A 25570-nucleotide genomic window follows, 5' to 3' on the forward strand; every position below is an offset into this window, starting at 1 on the left:
CAAGGCAGAGATAGGCTTCTTACTTCAGCCTTGCAAAGAACTTCTTTCCTGAAAAGCCAGTACTACCCTAAGGAAGAAGATAAGATTGAAGTTCGTTGGCGAAAAACACAAAGATCATTAAGGATGCAAATTCTCGCACTGGTTCGAGATGTCTTCACCAATACTGAATACTTCAAGTTCTAGCATCCAAAGGCAGCATGAAGATGATCATAGACAAAGGATGATGTAGTTAGAGTCGTGTCTTCGGATGCATAGAATTGTATCAATTATGTATTTGTAATTTTGTTTTGACAAATTACACGTAAAAACAAAAATTGTAATTGCAAGTGTCACTTTTACTTGCATTTTTTGTAAAATGTAATTACATGTAAAACAACTACAAGTTGAGTTAGATTAGGATTGTAGCTGGAATAAGTCATGGTGGTTGAGATAATTTCTCAAGTTAGTGAGGATCCTCTCACCTTTTTCTCAAGGCTCCTCTCCTATAAATACTTGAGGGGGTCTATTGTAATTGATATCTTTTGGTAATGCAACAAAATTCTGCTAGTTTGTATGTGCACTCTTAAGACTTTGAGCTTAGATGTAAATCAAATTTCTTTCAATAAAGAGGCAAGTTGTGTTGAGACTTTGTGCCAATTCAAGTTGTTATGTGATGACATTTTCTGGAGTTGATTGTGATCTTTGTTCAATTGTTTAAGAGGGATTTAAATGCAATCTTGTAGACATTGAGCTGCTTATTGCGTTTGGAGTTTCGATTGGTTTTAAGATTTGATATTGCAGACTTTGAGCTGTTTGTCATGTTTGAAGCCAATGTAGAAAGCTCAAGCAAAGGGAGTAACTTGCAGACTTTGTGCTGTTTTTATTATCTATGTTTGTGCATAAGAGGTGCATCATGTAGTTAGACTCTGAGCTGCTACATACTGTGCTTGGTTATGAGAAAATCATCTAAAAAGGTTGATAGGAGAATGGATAGTTGAAGAATTTGAGTTTTCTTTCTATTTTCCCGTCTCGAGGAAGTGACAAAGGTCTTTGTGCTTTCATGGAAACTTTGCTTCCCTTTATGTTCCAAATCCTACAAAGAAGTCTCATTTCTGTATTTGTTGTTATTCATTTCCAATTGCTATTACTTTTCTGTGAAGAGAAAAGAGTATAGTTTTTCTTGAAAGAAGAAGAAAGACCGTTGTCTCATCCATATCAGATTAGTTTAGTTTATAGATAGGGGGAGCCTTCCCTAAATTAGGAGAGTATCACACACACATTGTGGCTGAAACCACAATTGTGCACATTCCCCAGGTGTACAAAATTATCAACCAACACAACTCACAACTTTCCTCAAATGAACAATTTAAAAATTAAAATTTGGCAGTCTAGCGCCAAATCATACAATTTGAATTTCAAAATTGAGCCAAATTTGAAAACTGGAAAGTTTTCGAAAAATTGTCCATTCTGACAGCCATAACTTTTGATTCGGGAATCAGATTGACACGCCATTTGAACTGTTAGAAATCTCTCTGAGTGAATAATATGCTTCGAATCCGCTTTGCCGATTCCCGCCATTTTCAGGGCCATTCGAGGTCGTTGCCTCAAATTTGACTCGGAAGAATTTTTTTTGGTTTTTCGGGAAACTGAAACTTGAATAACTTTCAAACCGTAAATGATTTTAACTCGATTATTTCGCCAAAGTGCTTATTTTTCCATTCTCAAGCTTCCCGCAAAATTTGGGCTCCATCCGCTTTTAAATAAAAACTTTCTAAATTTGGCAGTCGGCTAGAAAAAGTAGCTTGTCAATTTTGAAAGTTAGAATTGCTTATTCGTCCAAATGGGTATCCAGAAATGCAAAAACATTAAAAGAAAACTAACTAAAGAGAAATATTTTTTGGGTGATGGACGATTGCCCTTACACCACCGGATACTCTTGCATCAGACACTCGGGGTAGTTTGAGAAGTGACCCCGTCACGTCTCAGCTAGTTGAGGAAAACCCAAGCGATCAACCTCTGCCTTGGACAACCATGAAGAATCTTCAACAGGTCTTCCCCTCCATTTCACCAGATATTCCTCATATTGCCTGTTCTTTGTACTCCTTCCCACATGGCTATCTAGAATTGCTTCGGTCTCCTCCTTTAAAGTAGGTGCGGGGATTTTACATTGTTCTGTCACTGGTTCTTCCTCTATGCCACCTTCATGATATTCTGTTAAGTCTGCAATGTTGAACACAAGGGAAATATTAATTCCATCCGGCAACTCTACCTCATATGCGTTTCCAGAATCATGCTTCTTCAAAATCTTGCGAGGACCAAACTTCTTCATCTTCAGCTTATTGTATGTCCCCACTGGAAACCTTTCTTTCCTCAAATGGACCATACTTCGTCACCAATTTGGAACTCCTTATACCTCCTTTTTTGATCTACCTTCTCCTTATACTGCAGATTCATCTTGTTGATGTGCTTCTTCTCCTCTTCCTGTATATTCTTGATGTGTTCTGCAAAGTCTTCGGGTTCGGCACTTGGATGCTTTTCCTGGTCCATCTTCCTCAATTCTAGAGTGGTCCTTGGACTGCACAATTGGCTTCCCTTGAACAACATGTCATCCAACCATCTTGACCCATCCAATGTAATAGGCTCCTTACATGCTAAATTAGGGTCCTCGGGATACAAGGTCTTGGGTTCATTGATCCCAGCCACCTCAAACTGCATTTCTATCAATCCTTTTCTCAACAATTCTTTAACTTGTCTACTCAACCCTTCATTTTCTGCCATAGTCATTTTGTAGGCTGCCTTATTTGGCAAACTAGCTCCGGGGATCAAGTCAATCTGATGACTGATCTTTCTTACTAGTGGTAAACCTTCAGGCACATTATCAGACATAATGTCCTGAAACTCATTCAGCAAACCGGAAACTTCTATAGGCACCTCTTTACTCTCTGTAATGTCCCCACTTCTCTAGTTGCTATTTAGATGCATATATTTGCCTGTTAGCCATCTCCGAAGGCAAATTCACAGTGTAGGGGATGATTGGTTAGCCAAAGGGGACCAATACTTAGTCAATTTTTTTATTGGTGAGCTTTTATATTGAGACTTTATAATATAATGTTATAAAGTCCCTTTTTCTAAAAATAGAAAAAGTTAATTTAATAAGAACTTTATGAATATCACCTTGCACAACTCCCTAGGTGACAAAGTCATTTTAAAAAAGTGGTCAATTTAATCATGAGAAAGCAACCCTCAAGGTGAGAAAAGATAACATTGGAATCTTCAAAAGATGCCTAGAAGGGTTCGAATTAGGGCTAGAAGCATAAAAGAGCTTTTGGGGATTCATTTGAACATTATGTTATGGTGATTTCTGGAGAATTCTGCATCTTCAGCGGGTCTGCAGCACTTAAGCAGAATTTTGGAGCAGGTTTGGGGACGAAAAGCTCCATTCCAGGGTGTTAGGATGAAATCCCTTGCACCAATCAGCAATTTGTTTAGCAAAGGAAGCTCTTATGAGGTTACTAGAACCAAATTCAAGAGCTAATTGGAATAATACATCATCATTAGGGTTTGATTTTCAGATCTGAGCAGGAATAAGAGACATTTCATTGAAAATTGTGCCATTTTGGAGCTAGCTGTACAGTTCCCAGCTAGCCGTACCATTTCAGCTTGCCTGGGGTTTCAATAAAAATAAATAGAGGGGTTTGTAGCCAGTTTTTTGTTCAAAAATTATTGTCAGCAGTTAATAAGAAGATATCAAAGGTTTGTTTGGTGACATTACATCATTCTGGAGCTATGTTAGTAAAACAATGAGGAAAATTGGTCATTCCTGGAGATCTTGCCTGGCAAGATTCTAGAAATTGCACTGAACCTGAGATTTCTTCATAGATTTGTTTTTGGTAATTATCTTGGAGGTGAATAAAGCTCATTGGAGTTACTAGTTGTAGTTGAAAGGGCTTCTATCATTCTTTCTACCTATTCAGGCCAATAATTCTCCTTCAATCCTAGCGCTGGATGCTTGGTAGGCCATTATTGGCTTTGATTGTTGAAAAATAATTATTTATTTCCATTTGTTCATTGCTGTTAAATAAAATCAGAAGTCTGCAACTTAATTTCAGTCAATTATTCTTTATGAATTTGCACTTGTATTCATTTCTACATTGTCAAAGTTTCAAGCATAAACCTCAAAAAATCCAAAAAACACAAAACTTTGCTTTGAAAACCAAACCATTTTTCTCTGGTCAAAGAACTTGATTGAAACAAACAAATCAGATTGTGCCAATATCTCAGTTGACATCTTTCACTCTCTTCTCCATCCAGTCAAGGAATTAAAGCACAACACATCTTTGTGTTTCATGCCTTCCAAAAATTCTTTCCCATCAACAAAACACATTCTAGCACTACTACATACCTTTTCTTCCACCTCCTTCAGGGGCTTCAACTTATGGCGAAATCCATCTTTCATCAGGGTATAGGTATTAGCATGGCCATCATGTACAACACGCTTATCAAACTGCCATGGCCTCCGTAATAGCATATGACATGCATCCATGGGTATGATGTCGCATACTACCTCATCATGGTAACTACCAATCTTGAATATTACTAGGCACCGTTCATTGACCAAAACTTTGTGGTCCTTCTGCAAGCAAATAATTCGATATAGACTTGGATGTCTTTCCCTTTTCAGACTCAACTTTCTGACCATCTCCTCAGACACCGGATTATTAGTGCTTCCGCTGTCAATAATCACATCACAACACTTATCCTCACATTTGCATCTGGTGCGAAATAGACTCTTCCTTTGATCTGGTTCTTTCTCATTCATCAGGGTTCTCTTGATGTAATATCCCCAACAATTTTTTTCAATTTGTTTAAACTTGATCACCTGTGGCATAGGAAGAGAACGAGCCACTACCCAGAATGATCTGACACACGAACTGAGAGTTATGAACTAAAACGTGCTACACCCACACCAAAAACCAACAACACTGAAATCCACACCACACTGAAAATCTGCAAATGCACACTAAAATCGAACCACACATTCAGAAGATCCAATCATAGCTAGGAGTGATATCTCACACTCGAAGTCTGTCAAGAGCCCTAGGAGGTATTCACCCTCGAAGATTGTCTGGAGTCAATCCGACAGCATAACAGTGTAAATTGTTTGAGATACCAAATGAGAAGCCCAACACTCTCATTTATAGATTTTGAGGGCTCAAATTCAAATTCACATTCCCTCCAAATGAACGCCAAATCCAAATGCACGTTCACTTCACATTATTTTGAAATTACATTTCATTTCTCCTTTCTCCAAATCGACCTTCTCATAGGAGCAAATATTCTTTATAAAAATGACAATAAAATCATAATGTGGCATCCAAGGTAGATAAGTGAAATATATTATAAAATTAACTTATTTCTCCATAAGGCGTCCATCTTGTCGTATTAATATTTCACTTTATAAAGTATTTTTCCTCAACAATAAATCACCCAATATATAATTAAGGAAAAGACTTATATATCAATATAACTTAAGCAACCCCTTTTAAATAAATCATCCAACCTTTGCCTTAAGTTATAATTTAATTTAAAACACCATTTTTCATCAAATACTGAACCTGCCAAACCAAGCTCCAAGGATATGGGGAAACAAGTTGAGAGAAATGCCCTGCCAGAAATAGTCACTGAACTGAGCTGAGGAACCCTTGCCAAGAATAGCACCAAAAAATGAGGGAAGACCAACTGCTCAAACTAACTTGTCGGAAATAGCCATCTGAACAAGCCTGCTGACATCCTGCTAAAAATAGAACTGCTAAAAATAGTACTTACTAAAAATAGCATATTGCTAAAAATAGTAAGTGTTTCCAAAGTGATTTTAACCACATTCTGAACAGTCGTTGCACTTACTAAAAATAGTAAGTCTTGTAAAAGTCACCCGATGCAGATGCATGTCTAACCATTCTGAAGCTCTTTGAAAACCCAAAAGGAATCCAGAATCCAAACTGTCAAACTCCCACATATAGCCTCTGAAAACACCAAAGAATCCTCCTAGAAAATAGGAAACCCTAATTTCTACCCTCGACTAGCCTACGGGCCTCCGAACTAGGCTAACGACCAACATAACTAATCATTGCGGAGAAGGGGACATTACAATTGACAACTACGGTTTCTCCCCTTTCAACATCATCAGAATGTTTTGACTGGGCTTCTTCATCTGCATGTGCAACTTGTGCATGGCCATCATTTTTTCTTTCTGTCCTTCCTTGGTGTTGTGGACATTCATAGGCTCTATGCCCTTCTTCATCACACTGGAAACAAGTTCCTCTAAAACCACCTCTCTCGAATCCTTGTCCAGGTCTTCCTCATCCTCTTCCTCGCTGTTCACCATTGTTCTGATCACGGGGGCGATAGAAATTATCACCCTTCTGATTTCGGTTGGTACCCACATCATCAATTTCTTTCTGATCCTCATTTCAACTTCCAAAGGATCTTCCATCAGCTCTTCTGCCTTGACCTTTCTCTCTTTTCTTTCCTTCAAACCTCTTATTCAACTTCTCTTCCACCTTTAATGCAAATTGATATGCATCCTCAATGTTGGCCATTCTGACCAGGCTCAACTCTTCTTGAATACTTGGCCATAACTCATTAAGGTAACGGGTGACTTTCTCCTTGCTGGCCTCTGCATGGTTTGTTCTGATAATTATTTTGTAAAACTCCTCTGTATACTCCTTAACAAACTTGCTTCCTTGCTTGAGTCTTTGTAATTTCTTCAACAGATCCAACTCATAATCCATTGGAATGACCTGTTTCTTCAACTTCTCAACCATTCGATCCCATTTGGTGATCTTTCTCTTTCCTCTCCGATTTCTTTCTAGCTGGACCTCCTTCCACCAAATTTTTGCATGTCCTTTCAGCTTCGTTTTTGCAAGCTTGACCCGTTCTGGGTCCTCTATCTCCTCATACTCAAAATATTCCTCCATCTCATTAATCCAGTCAATTAGCTCTTCTGGGTTCAGATTTCCAGAATAATTGGAAACTTTGATTTTGGGTCTCTTCCCAATCTGAGAAATGGTCCTTAATAGTCGAGCCTGATTTTGATATATTGCTTCTTCTACTTCTTCCTCGGACGTATCTTCGACCTCTTTTTCATCTTCACTTTCTCCCTTTTTCGGATTAAACCTTCTTCTCAGCTCCTCTTGCAGTGCATCAATCTATCTCCGGAGGGCCCTCAAACCCTCATCTGTCAAAGCGTTTCTTCCACCAGCATTTTTGCCGTGGGCATTTATGCCACCACACATTTCTCTTGGAGGCATCTTGATCTCGAGCCCACAACCACAAGTCCTGATGCGAACTGCCTCACTTTTGGCGATCTGTTCACACGCTTAAGAACAACCTGCTCTGATACCACTTGATGAGGTCAAAACCCGAGACAAAAAAAAAACACAACAAAATGAGACAATAAAGATTTTTTTTATTATCTGCAATCTATTGCCAATACATGCAATTACATATAGGAGGATAAATCCTCATAGGTTGCAACACATTACAGCTTACAGAATCAAATTTTCCAACCTAAAACTCACTCTCAAAAACTCTCCAAAAACTCACATACAACAACTAACTCACAAGCTTCCTCAAATGAGTTCTAAATAGACTTCCCCCGGTTTGGAGCCAAAATTACAATTTAAAAATTAAAATTTGGCGGTCTAGCGCCAAATCATACAATTTGAATTTCAAAATTGAGCCAAATTTGAAAACTGGGAAGTTTCCAAAAAATTGTCCAACTTCCAACAGCCATAACTTTTGATTTGGGAATCGGATTGACGCGCCATTTGAACCGTCAGAAAGCTCTCTAAGTGAAGAATATGCCAAGAATCCGCTTTGCTGATTCATGCCATTTTTCGGGGCCGTCCGAGGCCGTTCGATGCCTCAAATCTGACTCGGAATAATCTTTTTTTGGTTTTTCGGGAAACTGAAACTTGAATAACTTTCAAACCGTAAATGATTTTAATCTGATTCTTTCCTCGAAGTGCTTAGTTTTCCATTCTCAAGCTTCCCGTAAAATTCGGGCTCCATCCACCTCTAAATAAAAACTTTCTAAATTTGGCAGTTGGCTAGAAAAAGTAGTTTGTCAATTCTGAAAGTTCGCATTTCTTATTTGTCCAAATGGGTATCCAGAAATGCAAAAACATTAAAAGAAAACGAACTAAAGAGAATATTTTTGGGTGATGCAGGATTGCCCTTACACCATCGGATCCTCTTGCATCATTGTTGAAAGTTAGTGTATAATGCTATCATGATTAATAAAGTTTAAATTGGTAAATGTGTTGTTATATTGATTCACCCCCCCTCTTAGTATAACCGTATGTTCTACTCCTTCACTTTCCCTAAATCTGTAAGGGATTTCGGAAAAAAAAAAAATGTGCATGCAATATGAACTTTCTTAAACTTTTATATTGAAAACAATTTTTTTGCTATTTGTTACATTAAATTGAAATTGTTTATTTACAGATTGCCTTCAAACAATCTTAAGATCTATCTTTTGACAATTCTTATATATAGGTGAACTTCATTCTTGTCATTAAGTTGTGGCTAGGCAAGAACATTCTAAGAAGTTTTTGGGGATGCTTTCTAACCCGTTTGAATCAATTATATGCAAAATTAACTACCATCTGCAGGAAGATTCTTATGTTGATGTTAGGATGTTAAAATAATGTTAGTTATCAAAACCTTAAGTTTTTGATCTTCTTCTCGCTTTTTCTAGTTGTGATAACGATTTTTTTCACCATAAAGTTTTTCTGTTTCTCAATATTTTTGTTTTTTAGGCAAGGAGACATGCGATTTTGATAACATCTTGGACCACGTATTGCATGCACAACCACAAAATTTTAGAAAGTTATTGCTTTTCTCAGGAAATGATTATTTAGGATTGTCTGCTCATCCTACTGTAAGAAGTGCTGCTGCTAAGGTGCAAACGTAAATCCTTTAAGCTCTATTCTTCTTGAGTTGCTATGAAATTTATACTTTCTCTTTGCAACACTCAAACATTGCATCTGATTTGGTGATACCAACTTCTCTAAACATTTCTTGTGGCAATTTTCAGGCTGCTCAAGAACATGGGATGGGTCCAAGGGGTTCTGCTCTAATTTGTGGATACACTTATCATCATAGATTACTCGAATCAGCTTTAGCAGAATTGAAGAAGAAAGAGGTGCATATATTTGCTATCTGATAGTAGAGTATCTAGTTATAATACTTGAAATCTTTTAAATCAATGCAGGTGGAAATATTATCTATTTTTCTTTAGAAGCTGGAGATATTTGTAGTAGAATTACACTTAAGTTAGTAGAGTCTAGAGATTTGCCCCTAATAAATTTGGCACCCAATTTTTAGTTTTTGAAGGGGCTATTGTTGACTATGCCACTACAATTATCAAAGAAATCATTTCAATTTCAACTATATGTATAAATCTAAGAACAAAAATTGACAAAAATAAAATAAGAAAGGACATGTTAGGGCTTTAACCCACTTTTTTGACAAAAGTGATTCTTATAATTTATAAATTGATATAAAAACATGTATGTTCAAAAAACTCTATTAATAAGAGGAATGTCACTCCTACAGGTGTTCCCAAATGAGTGAGCAAAAAAGAGCAAGATAAATATAAAGTCAGTGTAATGTCCCCACTTTGAAATATATTTTAATAATAAATAATACTAATAAATTAAAATACAAAAGAATAAAAAAAATAAAAAATAAAAATATAAAAGAATATAATTAATTATAATTAAAATTTGCTTAAAGTTAATGAATGGTCAAAAGGCATGAAATGATAAGTTGTGACTCCCCCAAATATGAGGTATAAAAGGGAGAAGATAACTCATTTGAAGGGGGGATAATTTAGGAATTACAAGTGCAGATCTGATTGTGAAAGGTTGTGTCCCTTTCAAAGGGCAGAAATAATGAAAAGTTGCACTCTTTCATAGGGTGCTAATGGTGAAAGGGTGTGTCTCTTGCCAAAGGGCATACGCGATGAAGAGGTGTGATCTCTCCCTCACATTGAGATATATAAAGGAATGGAATCAAAAGCATCCAGTGACATGACCATCGATCAGATCAGATCAGAACTGTTGTTAAGTTACAGACAGTAACATCCTTATTTTTGGTTATGCATGGGGATGTGCTTAATATATGAAGCCTGATAATGTTCTTATGCATAATTTAATAGTATTATTAATATAAACTGCAATATGTATGACATTCATACTTCATTACATATTTATTCATAATACATTAGAAGTTAGTGTACTCGTAGCCCAATTACTTAATTCTATTGTGCCCCCCCCATAAGGAGAGGCGTGGTGTTGTTAGGGAGAGGTGGAGTAAATCCATCCAAAATTAGGTGAGTGTGATGTCCCCACACAAGACTCTGTCCAGTATGATTAATATTGAGAAAGCTCCTTGTATTATCCTTATAGATGATGAGCTACATGGATAAGTTATTACAAAGATATTAAGCAGCGATCTCAAAACGAATATTTCAACGATAATGACAAAGAATGGTGAGGTTATGATAAACACCGAGTATCATAAATATGGTTATATTGATCGTAGACAATGATCAATAAATGACAGCGATAAAACTATTAAGGAAGCATGATGATATCACAGTCATCATTATACGGCTATTGCATTATTGACTTCACGGCAATAAGATCATTATGAAGTGATCTAGACAAAGACAGACAAACTGTTGATTAAGCAAAAAGATTTCCAAGTCAGTAATCACATTTAAAGTCAGCAATGAAGAGACACGGGTTGATTAATAAAAAGATAGTTTGCTTGAGCATAAGGTATGGAAGTGATTATATAATGATCAAGACAATAAACAGTATATTCATTAAGGAAAAGATACTTAGACAGCGATTTGTATTATGGAGAGCAGCGATTATGATATGCACTAATTAATATGTTGAGAGGCAGCGATTACTTTACAAAATCAGTCATTTGTTTAAAGCGGTGGATTATATTGATAGGGAAATGATTTAATTAAGAAGGGACACATCAATTATGAGGAGATGGATACTGTGGGAAGGGGTGACTCTTCATCCCTTCTTGAGGGATATATCAGATTGGATAATTCTATTGGACTAAGAGGGGAACAGAGAAAAACATATATTAATTCAGCAGCCTTCATAATTATCTTGCAATGTGGAAGTAGATTATAAAGTAAGGAATACTGTTGATGTGGCGAAAATCATACTTCTACTCTTTCCGGTCAATACAAAATAGAATGTTGAGTATCCTATCCTCTCTTGAATAAGGAAATCCCTAATGCTGTTTTGGATGATCAAAGGGGATAACCTCAAGGTTCCAAATGTCAGGTAGTGATTGCGGGACAACTTAGGGGTTTGATGTGTTTTGTTGGTAACACCAGGGGCTTACGGTTACAACAAGCTGACCTGCATTCGATGATGCCTTGATTCTCAGACTGGGGAAAATAAATAACAAAAGGGAAGAGTTTAGGAATCCTAAGCACAATGAAATTAATAGTTAATGCTGCGGGTAGACAGATTTCCATAAACTAACCCCTGCTTCACTAGAGATATACTCACAAGTCACAACTTAACAGGGATAGTGCAAGCTCCAAGGGAATGAAGGATTTTCAGATTGGAGGTACTCATTTAGGCACCCCATTTTGGCGTAGCCCAAGACAAATACCTACAGTTGATCTAAGCACACTAGTATGGTTCAGACTAACCATACACAGTGACCTACAATCTGTAGGCCCCCAATGGTATGAACTTGAAATCAAATCAAATACCCCCCAGATTTTACCATTAAAATCATTGAACTCTACTTAACCAGCTGAAAGGAAATCATGAAAACAGGAGAAAACAAAAATAACAAACATCATATTTCAATGTTCATATATTGATTTCAACTGCCATTACAACTACTTCTTCCAGCAATCCTATTCTATCTCTACCCCTAATTACAGCTACTTTTAACTCCTAATTATCTAACCTCTAAGAGTCTAACCCTTTACAAAAGAGAGGCATTGCCTTTTATAGATTTTTACATTTCTAATCAAGGGCTAGGATTGACTGCATCCAATGGCTATAATCTACCTTCTAGAAGCCTGATAGCTTTAGCCCTTGCCTAGTAACTTTCAGTTGTCCTCCCAACTACCTTCGCAGCTACATACAACTGTTTGGCATCAATTTGGTCAATCAGGTAGTTGAGGAATAACTGGCCTGTGTACCCTCTTGTTTTAAATGCATTAAACTAGGCCCATAGGTAGCTATTTTACAATAAGGCAATATTGTTTTACAAATTGATTTTCTGGAACTTCCAGCTGTGCAAATCTGAGAATTTGCATATTTCTCGTAGCATTTTGAGTGGTTTTGTTGATGCCTTCCAAGAATTTGGAACATTATCTCTTTGGTGCCGACTTTATATCACGCTCTTCAATGCTCTATGATCACCGTTTTGATCCTGCGTGCTGCATCTTCATCCTCCGGCCCTGGCACTCTTCAATCTGAGATTTAAATTTCCCCTCAGCTATTTCTGGTGGCATTGATCTACAAAAGCAAGTTCAACTTGAATCAATCACCTCGAAAAATTTAAGTAATTTTAACAAATATTAAATGTTGTTAAGGCTACGTTGGGCTTTGTTTCAGCGAATAAGAGGGGAAAATGAAAGATTTTTACTTTTAAAACAATTCGAACCTCTTTTACTTCATTTCACTTTTGACTTAAGATCACGCCACTTTAAAGGGTAAAGTTAGGTGGTTTAAAACAAAAGTGCCAAAAAGTTCCCTTTATGATTTCACCTAATGTTTTTTTCAAGGGAAAACTTCGGTGATTTGGAGCAAAAGTGCCAAAAAGTTTGCTAACGCTTTGATGCCTAACTTCATTGAATCCCCCTTTTCCTTTTTATTTTGTTTCACATTTATTTCCAAGGGAAAACGTTCGGCAAATGCAAGGTTAAATGCCAAAAAAAATGCTTTATGTTTACAAGCCTATCGAAGACTCACTCAACTTGTGGCCACTTCAAAGGGAAAACTTCAGCATTTTGAAGGTAAAGTGCCAAAAAGTTCCCCTCCAATTTAATTTCACACTTTGCCTAGATATTAAGACAATGTGTAAACATGGCGAATTAGACCTTAGCGTACACAAATTCATCGGCTCCCTTCTTCTATCTCATTTCACTAAAGGCCCTTTATAGGTATATTTTCGGGGGTTTACAAGGCAATATGAAAGGTGAATTGATTTCCATCTAAGGAAATAAAGTCCTAACTTTGACCTCCTAATAAGTGCATACTTATTTGGTGCTATTTTCGGCTTTAGGAGGCCTAAAAGAAAAAAAAATGTGGCCAATGACATACACTTTATAAAAAAATGCCGAACTTTAGGATTTTGTTTTGATTTTCAAGTGCCGGCTTTGGAAAGGGGAGGAGGATTTTTATTGGGTCTTTTCTCGGCATTTTGAGATTGTAGGGGCGATAGAAGAAGTGTTTTGTTTTCTTCATAACCCACAAACTCCATTTGCAATAACTTCTGTGTAACCCTACTTCGGTACATTTCTCAAGCTATGAAGGCATGATAGAAGACAATTCACCCAAACTTTATCACTCTCTATCCAAGCTTTTATCCTTGCTTGGGAATTTTTCTTCCTTATCGGGGCTTATTTCGGCGATTGCAAAGATGATGGCGACCTTGTTTGAGCAATCGCGATCCACAGTACAAGTCAGAATTTATCGAGTATTACTAGGGCGCCGAGAGGACACACACAAAACATGCAATAGATGGTGATTCACCCAGAATGAAACACGAACTCGGGGTTTCTTGTCGGCATTTTGAGGGGCGATGTTAAAAATGCCCTAATTTTAAAATACTCGATCCTTCTGGCTTCGACTCCAATAAGTCATGGGGGAATTTCAAGATTGCCTTTGGGATCTGCCGAGAGTGATAAGTTCATGAAAGATTCGAACTTTTCCTTTCCACCATATCACTATTGTCTTGCGTGTTTGACCTTGGGCATTTTATTGGCAATTACAAAATGTTTGGCAAGGATTCAATTTTATTGAAATGAAATGCTTGAACTCGCTCATTTGTTTTGACTTCTAAGTGCGTGGGCCTCTTCTCTCTTGTCGGGTAGACTGGAGGCACGGGGGTCCACGTTAGAACAGGGTGTATGTGCGATACGCACAACAAATACCACGTGGAGGGGTCTTTTATCTGACATAGATATCAAAATTAAATAAAGAGGACTTCAATAGGAATTCAGATTTATTAGTATTAGAATAAGTTGCCAAAAGTGCTTTGTGGGCCCCAAACAATAATTATTCAGATTCCTATAATAAAAGGATTTTCAAATGGTGATTGCATCAATTAGAATTTTTTTTGGAGATTCCAGAATTATTTTGTGTTTTTAGCAGCAGCTCCACTAAATAGAATGGGATCCACTTGGAAGACTTAAAAATATTGGTAAAAGGGCAGAGAAATATGTGTGAGTAAAATAAAAGAATATATATTTAGAATTTTAGAGAGTGGAACAGTGTGTTGGGGGTGGAGAAATATAAAAAGGAAGATTATTCAAGGACATTAAATATGAATAAATAAAGCAAATATAATGAAATATGTGTAATATATTAATTAAATAAAGAAGATATCAAAGGCATGTCTTTTAGATAAAAGACATAGTCTAAAGGTATATAAGGAAGAAGTGAAAAGTATGAAGGATGCAAAGAATAAAATATACGCTACACCAAGAGAAAAGAATAAGTAGATACTGGGTGATAAATAATATTAAATCAGTTCTACACATAAGATAAGGTTCATACAGAATAGAGGAAACGTATATGTATTAAAAAGACTATTGAACATAGGCACCAAGGACATGGATGAAATGTAAGACTGCAGATCCAATGAAGAGAAGTGTACGGAAGACTATTGCAGATCTATGGAGGATTGTATGAATAGATTATATAAAAGACAGTGAAGAATTTTATGACAGACTTATGAAGAGGTTGTAAGAAGTTCTATAGTAGATTTGTAAGGAGATGGTAATCAGTTTATGGGGGGTTTATGATCGGCATAAGTTAGAGAATGCTATCAAGATAAGTTCTATCTTCCAAGCTATTCTTAGAATTTTCAATTAAATTTTATAATGAAATGTATTCAGTTTTGATAAGATTATATTTATCAATATATTACAACTCTCATCTAAGTTAGAATTGTTGTCTCAGGAATAAAATATGGTAAATCACAAAAAGGGACATTACAGTTGTTAATTTAACTAATCAGATATAACAAAATTCAATGTAAACTGAAAATGTAATGAAAACACAATGCTCATAAACACAACACAAGAATACCTTGGGAAAACCTCCCTCTTAGAGGTGAAAAAACCAGCCTTAAAATCCAATTATATTATGTCAAATATGAAGGCAATTACAAGACATGAAACTTATCTCCAACATCAGATCAGTTTGCTGCTAAAACAATCTTTCGTGAATTCGCTTGATCGAGATGTATCAATTCTGCCTTGCTGTCTTGGAGATGTGATGTACAGATCTGTAGAAGGAATTTGCTTGCATGGAGATGATCGCGGCCCTTCCAGAAGTCTGTCTTAGACTTAAGATGACTATTGCAAACTTGACAACTTGCAGATCAGACCGGCCAATGGAGAGAGATGAGTGCTGACCTTCAATAAGCTTGAGATAACAATTTCGCTGACTTGAAGCTCACTACAAGTTCGCTGACTTAGTTGATGTAATTCGCATGATATGATTTATTGATTATGCCATGCAAATGACTTGCTTATATACTTGACTTGTGGTGTCAAGTATCAAGTCGGCCTGCCTTATTAATTTAATAATAATATTATGTATATCGCTCAAATAGGTCTTGATCTATTAAGACGTTATTGCTTGATTGCCTTTAACACAAGCTACATGAGTTTGGGCCCAACCCAATTACATAAATGATCGCTCAAATATATATTTGATTTTACCGCCCAAATTGGGCCTACCCTATCTACAAGTTACAATAAACAATTTTGGGCCCAACCCAATGTAGATACATTTGTTCATATTTATTTGCTGATATAATCCGATCTAACTATGGGTTTTCAACACTCCCTCTTAGCTAGGGAGGATTCTAGCAAATAGTGTAATCATGCATCATGGACTTCTTCATCTTACATTGCCCGCAGAGGATGAAAAAGTAACCTGCAAGAAAACAGCAAAACTTTCCATCTTGCATTGCCCGCAGAGGGTGGAAGAGGTCTTTCACCTCAACCTTCTCCTAGAGAAGGAAATATTGTCACCTTGCATTGCTTGCAGAGGGTGACTCCACCATGCATTGCTCGCAGAGGGTGGAAGATGCAACTTAATGCATCACTAAGACTGAGACTCCCTCTCGGTCATAGCTAGATTCTCCACAACTCCAAGCCTATCTCTGAAGTATTCAAACTTCACACGAGAAAGGGGCTTGGTGAGAATGTCTGCAACTTGCTCATCAGTGCTGACATATTTCAGCTGTAAGGCACCTCTTTGTATCATATCACGAACATAGTGATAGTGAGTTTCCACATGTTTTGATCTGTCATGAAACACAGGATTAGCAGACATTTTAATACAACTTTGATTATCACAATGAATAACTGTGGGTTCTCAAGGTTGTCCAAACAACCCAACAAGAAGCTTTCGAAGCCACACTGCTTCTCTCGATGCTAAATTCGATGCAATATACTCAGCTTCTGCAGTACTCAAGGCTACAAAGGACTGTTTCCGGTTGGCCCAAGAAATCACAGTAGAACCCAAACTGAAACAGATACCTGAAGTGCTCATCCTATCGGTAACACTTCCTGCCCAATTAGAATCTGAGTAGCCTTCCAAGGTAATGAAAGTGTTGATTGGATATTAGCCCATAGCCAACAATTCCACGCAAGTATCTCAGAATATGTTTGGCTGCAACAAGGTGAACATGCTTTGGCTTGTTCATAAACTGGCTGAGTGCACTCACTGCATAACAAATGTCTGGTCTAGTGTTAACTAGATACATCAATGATCCAATCAACTGTCTGTACTCAGAAGGATCTGCAAAATCAGATTTAGCTGCAGATAAACTCAATTTCTTCAAGTTAGTTTCCATACGAGTAGACATAGGTTTGCAATCCAACATTCCAAATCTTTTCAAAATATCAACAGTATATTTTCCTTGACTTAGAATAATTTCATTAGGTTTTTGCCACACTTCTAACCCTAGAAAGTAATGCATTAGACCTAGATCCTTCATTTCAAATTCAGTAGCTAATTCTTTCTTACACCTAATGATGAGACTATCTTCACTATTTAGGAATAAATCATCCACATATAAAACCAGAATTAGCATTTCACCATTAAATACTTTAAAGTAAATGTTAGGATCAACATCATTGTTACAAAACCCTAAACTATCCAAGTACTTATCAATTCTTTCATACCAAGCTTGAGGAGCTTGCTTGAGGCCGTAAAGAGCTTTCTTTAATCTACATACATGTGATTCTCTATTATGAGTCTCATATCGTTCTGGTTCTCAATATAGACTTCTTCCTCAATGACACCATTAAAGAAGGCAGCCTTTACATCCATCTGAGGTAACTTCCAACCTTTAGCTGCAGCAATGGCTATAATAGTTCTAATAGAAGTATATCTAGCAACAGGAGCAAATGTTTCTTCATAATCTATGCCTTCCTTTTGAGAAAAACCACAAGCTACAAATCTGGCTTTATATTTCTCTATACTACCATCAACATCATGTTTAATTTTAAACAACCATTTAGAAGAAATAACAAACTTACCTTTAGGTCTAGGTACAATATCCCAGACATCATTCTTGATGATGGATTGATACTCTTTGTCCATAGCTAATTTCCATGCTTGCTGGTTCATAGCTTCTTCTATGCTGGATGGTTCAGTCTCAATGATGTTGCATATCATTGCAACATAGTTGGAGAACTTTTGAGGTCTCCTACTTTGTCTAAAAGTGCCACTAGGAGCTGCAAAATTTTCTGCTTCTTGAATTGTGCTCCTAACCCAAAGTGGCCTTTTCTTGCTAACTGCAATATCTCTAGGTCCATCAGTTGGATCCAGAGGTTGAGGAGGATTACCATGCTCAATAGGTTCGAGAGGCTCAATAGACTCATTCTGAATCTCAGGGTTAGTATCAATATCCATGTTTTGATTATCATTAACCTCTTTATCATCATTGACAAGGGAACCTTTAGATTTCTTAAAAGCAATATTTTCTTCAAACGTAACATCTCTACTTACCTCAATATACCTTTGTCCTGGAATGTAGATAGGAAATGCTTTGGAGGATTCACTATATCCAACAAAGATACCTTTCTTCCTGGACGACTCTAGCTTAGTTCTCTTTTCCTTCGGCACATGAACATAGACAGGACTTCCAAAAATCCTTAGGTGACTGATATCCAGTTTGACTCCAGTGAAGGCCTCTGCAGGAATCATGTTCTTCAGGACATGGTGAGGGCATCTGTTCTGAATGTATACTGCAGTCTTGGATGCTTCGGCCCATAAGGTAGTCTGCAGATCCTGATCATGAATCATTGCTTTAGCTGCTTCAACAATGGCTCTATTCTTTCGTTCAGCCACACCATTTTGCTGAGGATTGTAGGGAACGTAGAACTCCCTCTTAATTCCCGTCTCTATACAAAAGTCATTGAAACTACTTGAGGTGTATTCACCTCCATTGTTAGATCTTAACACTTTAATCCTTTTACTAGACATATTTTCAGCTTGGGCTTCAAATTCTTTAAACCTACTTAGCACTTCATCAGATTATTTGGATTTTAGAAAGTAAATCCAAGTCTTTCTAGAAAAATCATCTATAAATGTAACATAGTATAGAAATCCGCTAGATGAAGGAACAAACATGGGTCCACACAGGTCAGAATGAACAAGTGCTAATTTTTCCTTAGCTCTACTTTCACTTTTATGAAATGGACTCTTAGTGTTTTTACCTAATGCACAACCTTTGCAAGTATCATCATGAAAATAACTAAGTTCAAGCATACCTTTAACCATCTTTTCAAGTGAGGGAAGTGCCTGAAAGTGAAGGTGGCCAAGCCTTCTATGCCATAGCTTGCTAGATTCGGGAGCTTCATGGATGAGTGCTCGAACAGGATTAGCTGAAAGCTTATACAAACTATCATATTTATTTCCAATAACACGAGCAGATTTTAAACTAGATTTATTAGGCGAAGCAAGTACTTTACCCTCAGAAAATGCTATTTGATAACCTTTATCTTCTAGGGCTGAAATAGAGATTAAATTTCTTTTAATTCCAGGAACAAATAAAATGTCACTAAGATGCAAGGAGATACCAGATTCCAAATTTAAGGAAGTATTGCCAAAACCTCTCACCGAATACTGAGCATCATCACCAATTACCACATGAAGATTGGACTCTTTCTCCATTAAGTCTGAGAGGTGCTCCCGATATCCCGTGATGTCTGGATGCACCACTGTCTATCAACCAAGTGTTGTTGTCAGTTGGCACATGGCTAGATAAGGTAGAAATGAAGAGGAAGTCTTCGCTATCCTTCAAATCTGCAACTTCATTCAGGTTCGCTTCTCCTTGCTTGGGTAGATTCTGACATTTTTTAGCATAGTGTCCAAACTTATCACATCTGAAGCAACGGACACGTGAAAGATCCCTTGGCTTCTTTCTTGAATCGTAAGCAACAAGAGATATGAAGTCTCTATCTCTTTTGAATTTGTTCTTCATCCAATGATCACCCTTTCTTTTGATATGTTGAGATGCAAGCACATGATGGTCACCTCCATGAGTGCCTTTGAGCATTCCTCTTGCAGCTAGGCGAGATTCCTCTTGAATGCAATCAGACTGGAGGCAATCAAAGGAGGGAAATTTAGCTCTTTTGCTTATGTTTTGAATAAATAGATCTCAAGAATCAGGGAGACCATTTAATGCAATCATGACAACATCCTTATCCACTACTTCGCTTCCAATGGAGCTGAGTTGGTCCTTCAATTCTGAAATTTTCATGAAGAAGGACATGACTGAATCTCCCTTGCTCATCTTGATTTGAAGAAGTTGCTGCCTCAGAGTAAGAGCTGGGTTGATGTTATTGATTTCGAACATTCCTTCTAGGTGTTTGAACATCTCCTTGGCTGAAGATAACTTGGAGACATTTACTAGTGCAAGATGGCCATTTGGGTGTCATGAAAAGATGACTTTTTGAAAGTCTGTTCAGTTTTTACATGGGCCACCACATTTATATTAGCAAATCTCAATGCAATGTCCCCTTCTTAGAAGACCCTTAGCCTATTCAATTCTCGTGGGTGATTAGGCTAATACTTATATTTTGTTAAGTTATGGTTTGTGTAATAAGACAACCGTTGGTTTCTGTATGGGTGAGTCGACAGTTGTGACGGTTGGCATCTCCGCCAACCATTGGGTGTCTTATATAAGTACAATGTAAGGGAACCATGGAATGTTGTTGTTGATGTAATAGCTTTTGGAATGCAATAAAAGGAAACATCTTTCTGCTATACTATTGTGACTGTTACTTTAATTAATGTTCTGAATATAGTTGTAATTGCTGGTTATATGTTTTGTGTACATTTACTGTTTATTCCGTGAACTTGAACAACTCACCGTAGGGAGTAAACATTTTGGCGCCATTGCTGATTCGAATTCCGGAGATCAATATGGTGGCAGGCGGTAACCACTAATGGGCCGACCATTTCAACAACAATTGACAGTCACTGAAGGTGATACACACGAAGAGGCCACGTAGGCGGAAGTTAGGGAGGATCAACTAACGGAGGATTTGGTGGAACTGTGGGACGTTTCCATCACTTGGTACGTGCAAAGGGAATCTTGAGAGAGAGCGGTCCCTGAGGGCACGATATGTGAGGAACTCACAGTAAATTCTGCCGTGTTTGATCTTCTTGGGAGCCTTACTAGACTGCTGGCACGAAACCTCATTGAATGGCAAGAACAGAGGGAAGAAATCAGTCGGGAACGTCGTTGGCAGCAAATCCTGTAGCAGTATGAAGAAAGGAGTTGTAGGGAAGAGGAAGAGAGGGATACGAGCAGACACCGTACCCCTAGCAATTAATGCCCCTACGCCCCAATAAAGACCGATGACGTGGCACCAACAGAGGAGTAGGCGAGGGGTCGATATGAAGATCCCTACGTAACAGAGAACAAAACGAGTGAAGACGTCGGTTGAGGAGATTGTTGAAGGCTTGGAGAGTCCAGAAAGGCAAAGCAAGAGTCGGAGCCGCAGTTTGGAGAGGCTGAAACTGCGTACGTGGAACCAATTGTTAGAGGTTGCGAGCAACCTACCACTGCCGGACGTAGCGGAGGACAATCTTGTTGACTAGGCCGCTCACTCGACGTCGAGTGAAGAGTCTGAAACTCAGTTCGAGAGCAATTTGTCAGAGCACTTTGGCCGTGACGAAGGGGTTGTACGAGACTTGTAGGGTGAGGTCGCCGAACTCTTTGAGAATAACCTGTACCGAATTGGAAATCTGTAACTCGGGGAACACTCGAAAATAGGAGGGTCAGACCCAGAAACCCCGGGAAGGAGGGAGTATAGGAGTGAGGGTGACCAAAGCGCGAAGGATGCGTAGAAAGCTTGTGGACGGAGCAATACAGTCCGGTCCGGTCAAACACGTATGGTACCTTACAGGAATATAATACCTTCCAGGCGGCACATAAAACCCTCCAGATGAAGACAATGGCACACACCCCAGAGAAACAAAAGCTTCCAAGATTCATGGGAGGCGGGTTAGAGGACTCCGTACGACACTGCAAGACATGCATAACCATCTGGGAGGCAAACGGCCAGGATTACTGGTTGAAGGCGTTCCCGACCACCCTTCGAGGGATAGCAATTGACTGGTACACGGACCTTGATGCCCAACATAAAACATCATGGAACAATTTGAAGAAGGCCTTCTAGGAGGAATTCAAACTCCTGCATGATGACAATGAAATTGTCGCTGAGATTTACAATACCAAACAGGGAAAAAGTGAAAGTGTCCGGGCTTATAACCGAAGGCTGAAGGAACTATTGAACAAAATGGAGAGCCAACCGACAGATGGGCTGAAGAAGAGATGGTTTGTCGAAGGGTTGGTACCGTCCCTCAGGTGGAAGATGAAGGTGGTCCCTCCGCCGTCATATGATGATGCTTATAACCGAGCGATGGATATTGAAAGCGAGAGTAAAACATCGAAGGGGAAACGAAGGGCAAGTGATGATGACAGTACAGACGGAAGTAGCGATGACGAGTCCAAAACCGTACAAGCTCTCTGGAAGGACATGTTGCGAATGATGAAGGAGGCTGACAAGGAGAGTGGCAGAGACAGCAAAGAACTCTGGTGCACCGATTGCAAGGCAGAAGGGCATATGAAGGGAACATGTTCAAGGAAAGCTTTTTGCGACATTTGTCAGGTACTGGGCCATTCCACTAAGGAATGCCCATACAATTTAAAAACATGGAGCACACAAGTGCTCTACACTCAAGGTGAGCAAGCTACTCCACCAGCCACACCACCTAAACAATCAACAAACTCGGAGGCTTCACCAGGAGGATACCGCAATAATCGGCACAGGAGCAACCGTTCCAATAATAACATGCCAAGTGCAAAATTCAGTACCCATGACCCAATGTTGGAAATGTAATGAGTGGGGCCACTTTGCTCGGGAATGTGAGAACGGGAACAATGGTGGAGGTTTGTTGTGCACATGGTATGGTCCCGGAAATCATGAGGACACTGACTGCCCGAAACAGAAGGGAGTAAATATGTTGGATGTGAAGGAGCCAGATGAGGAGTACTGACAATCACAAGATTTTAGAGTAAGAGGGCGGTGTACCCTGATCCCCGTACGGAGAAGGAGAGACTCCGGGAAGCTAAGGTTGATGTGGAATGAGCAATGGTGGAAGAACGAAGGGCCTCAAACAACACTGCCAGTACCCCACTCCGATTAGAGTTCGAGAAAATTATCATCAAACAGATGTTACAAACCATCGTACTTGTATGAGTGTCTGACCTTCTGCAGACAATGCCACAATTGAAGATGGCTCTTACAAACGTAGTCTATGACAACATTGCCAACCAGGAACATCGTCAGCCAACAACAAAACCATATGGCGCAAACCCCACGGTGGCAACAGAATTACCTGGTACGTCTGCTACGGACCCCATGCTGCTCACCATAAGCATTGGTTAGAAGCCGGCCGTGATCGAGATGGAGATAATGGGACAAAAATTGACGAACACCATTGTTGACGGCGGCTCCGGAGTGAACGTGTTACTGGGGAAGACATGGAGGGGTCTGGGCAAGCCAACTCTTTGGCCACCAACATTCCATCTGGTCGGTGTCGACCAACATGGAATCAAGCCCCTGCAGACACTCATGGCACAAAAAGTTGTTGTCCGTACCCAACACTTCTTCCTTGACTTCGTGGTCATACCGTTGGAGAAAAAGGCCTATGACGCCCTTCTATGGAGGGGTTGGCTTATTATGGCAAAGGCGAACCATAACTGGAAGAAAAACACACTCTCCATCGAGAGTGAAGGCTGAAAGTACGTGATCGACCTGAGGAATTGAGCCATAAGTGAGGAATTGGCGTCGTCCGATTTGGACTCAGATGACTCACATAACTGGGAATGGGGCTCACAAAATGGTAGGAAATTGATGGAACCCGACGATGAAGGAGTATAGGAACTAGCGGGATGCTCTGAGGATGAAACCAGTTCTTTGGCCGGACTTTTCCATTGGCAAATGGAAGATTACGAAGTGTTCCATCCAGAGTGCCACATTTTCGCAGATATGTGAGCTCGAAGAGTCAGGTGACAGTACGGAGGATGCAACATTCCCTGTGGAGTACGGGGAGTACCGTGAGGAGGTAGCACGGGTGGATGATACACCCGCGCATCGGTTTGAACGGGACAAAGTCATCAAGTACGAGGTGTCGAACGTGAAGAAAGTGAATTTGGGAATGATGCCGATCTGAAGGTAATCCTGGTCAGGGACGATTGGAACCCCGTGCTAAAAGCGACGACATTTAAAATTTTTCTGGAGTACAAGGATGTCTCCGCGTGGACCTACAAGGACATGAAAGGGATACTCCCGGAATTGTGCGTACATAGAATACCTCTCGTACCGAGTGCCCAACCCGTACGAAGGAGCCGTACATAATGAATAAGAACTATGCGGCAAAGGTAAATGAAGAAATTGAGAAGATGCTGGAGGCCGGAATCATCTTTAAGGTAGAAACCAACGACTGGGTATCGCCAATTGTCATCTCCCTAAAGAAGGAAGCAAATCAGATTAGGATATGTGTGGACTTCTGATGCTTGAATGTTGTGACTATCACAGACCTGTTCCCAATTCCGTTCATTGAGAGCATTTTGGAGGAGGTACCGGGCCATGAGATTTACTCGTTCTTGGACGGATTTTTTGGATATAACTAGATCAGCATTGCCGAAGAAGATAAACTGAAAACAACATTTATAGTGGAGGATGGAGTATATGCATACAATCGCATGCCATTCGAACTGTGTAATGCCCCGACCACCTTCCAGCGGATTATATTGCATATCTTTGACAGGATGTCGGTTGGAAGCTTCAAGGCATTCTTGGATGATTGGTCTATTTATAGCAAGCAACAAACCCATTTGAACGCACTTGAGGAGTGCATGGAGAGATGTAGGTGGGCCTGGTTGGCCCTGAATCCCAAGAATTGCCGATTCATGGTACTGTTACCTATTTTTCGCTTCTAGCTGAAAAATAGGTTAAGTTATGCTTGTTTTTACAAAATGGAACAAAGTACATATTACTTCTTCTATATTGCATTCCAACTGCACTAAGGAAGAGTGAGCTAAAGATTACATTTTCAATGCTTCTAGTTCATAGCAGCAAAAGAGAGAGGCATCTCATCTAAAAAAGGAAGTATTTTTATTGATTTTCAAACACATGCGTCTCACACAAAGAGCCGTGAGACTGACTATATACATCTGATACGGATAAGGAGCATAAACATGAATGAATAAATGTAAACTAAGCATGTTAAGAGGGTGACCAGTCATTGCCTGAATGATTGGTACTGTTGGAGTCATCCACGTTTGCTTGCTTTGCCTTATCTCCTTGTCCTCCTGCATCCCAGCCATAGGTGTTTTTCCAGATCCTGCATGGAGTAAAACAATGAATTAGAACATGTTGTTCTAAGCATGCCTGATTACGATCTGAACATGTACATCTATCCATGCACGCATATGTAATTCCTACATGCGTCAGTTGCATATAATCAGAGTCAAGGAAAATCTGAGAAAAGCAAGTATCAAATCAGAGAAAAAAATCAAATGCTTTTCATTTTTTATCTTGTTTTCTTTATGTGCAGATCCAGGTGTAATTGTAATCATGTTCATTAGATTTCAGCATGTGGGGGGAAATGTGGCTCCCACAAGGGTTGAGCCCAACATGCGTCTCATGGAGTGGCAAAAGCAGCAACAATTATATAACGAGCTCAGTTCAAACTGCTGT

The 25570-nt window shown here is 38.9% G+C and overlaps 1 protein-coding gene across 2 annotated transcripts in view; it reads left to right on the forward strand.

The window, feature by feature from the left end:
- LOC131061525 (8-amino-7-oxononanoate synthase) overlaps positions 1–25570 on the forward strand; it is a 209135-nt gene that overhangs the window by 13570 nt on the left and 169995 nt on the right. The window contains exons 2-3 of one of the 2 annotated variants that reach the window (XM_057995255.2): positions 8802–8944; positions 9080–9187. In XM_057995255.2, the coding sequence (XP_057851238.1) occupies positions 8802–8944; positions 9080–9187 (251 nt within the window). The remainder of the gene's footprint in view (positions 1–8801; positions 8945–9079; positions 9188–25570) is intronic. The other variant, XM_057995256.2, reaches the window with a different exon arrangement.

The sequence above is a fragment of the Cryptomeria japonica genome, chromosome 8 (genome assembly GCF_030272615.1).
Source record: "Cryptomeria japonica chromosome 8, Sugi_1.0, whole genome shotgun sequence".
NCBI classification, from domain to species: domain Eukaryota; kingdom Viridiplantae; phylum Streptophyta; class Pinopsida; order Cupressales; family Cupressaceae; genus Cryptomeria; species Cryptomeria japonica.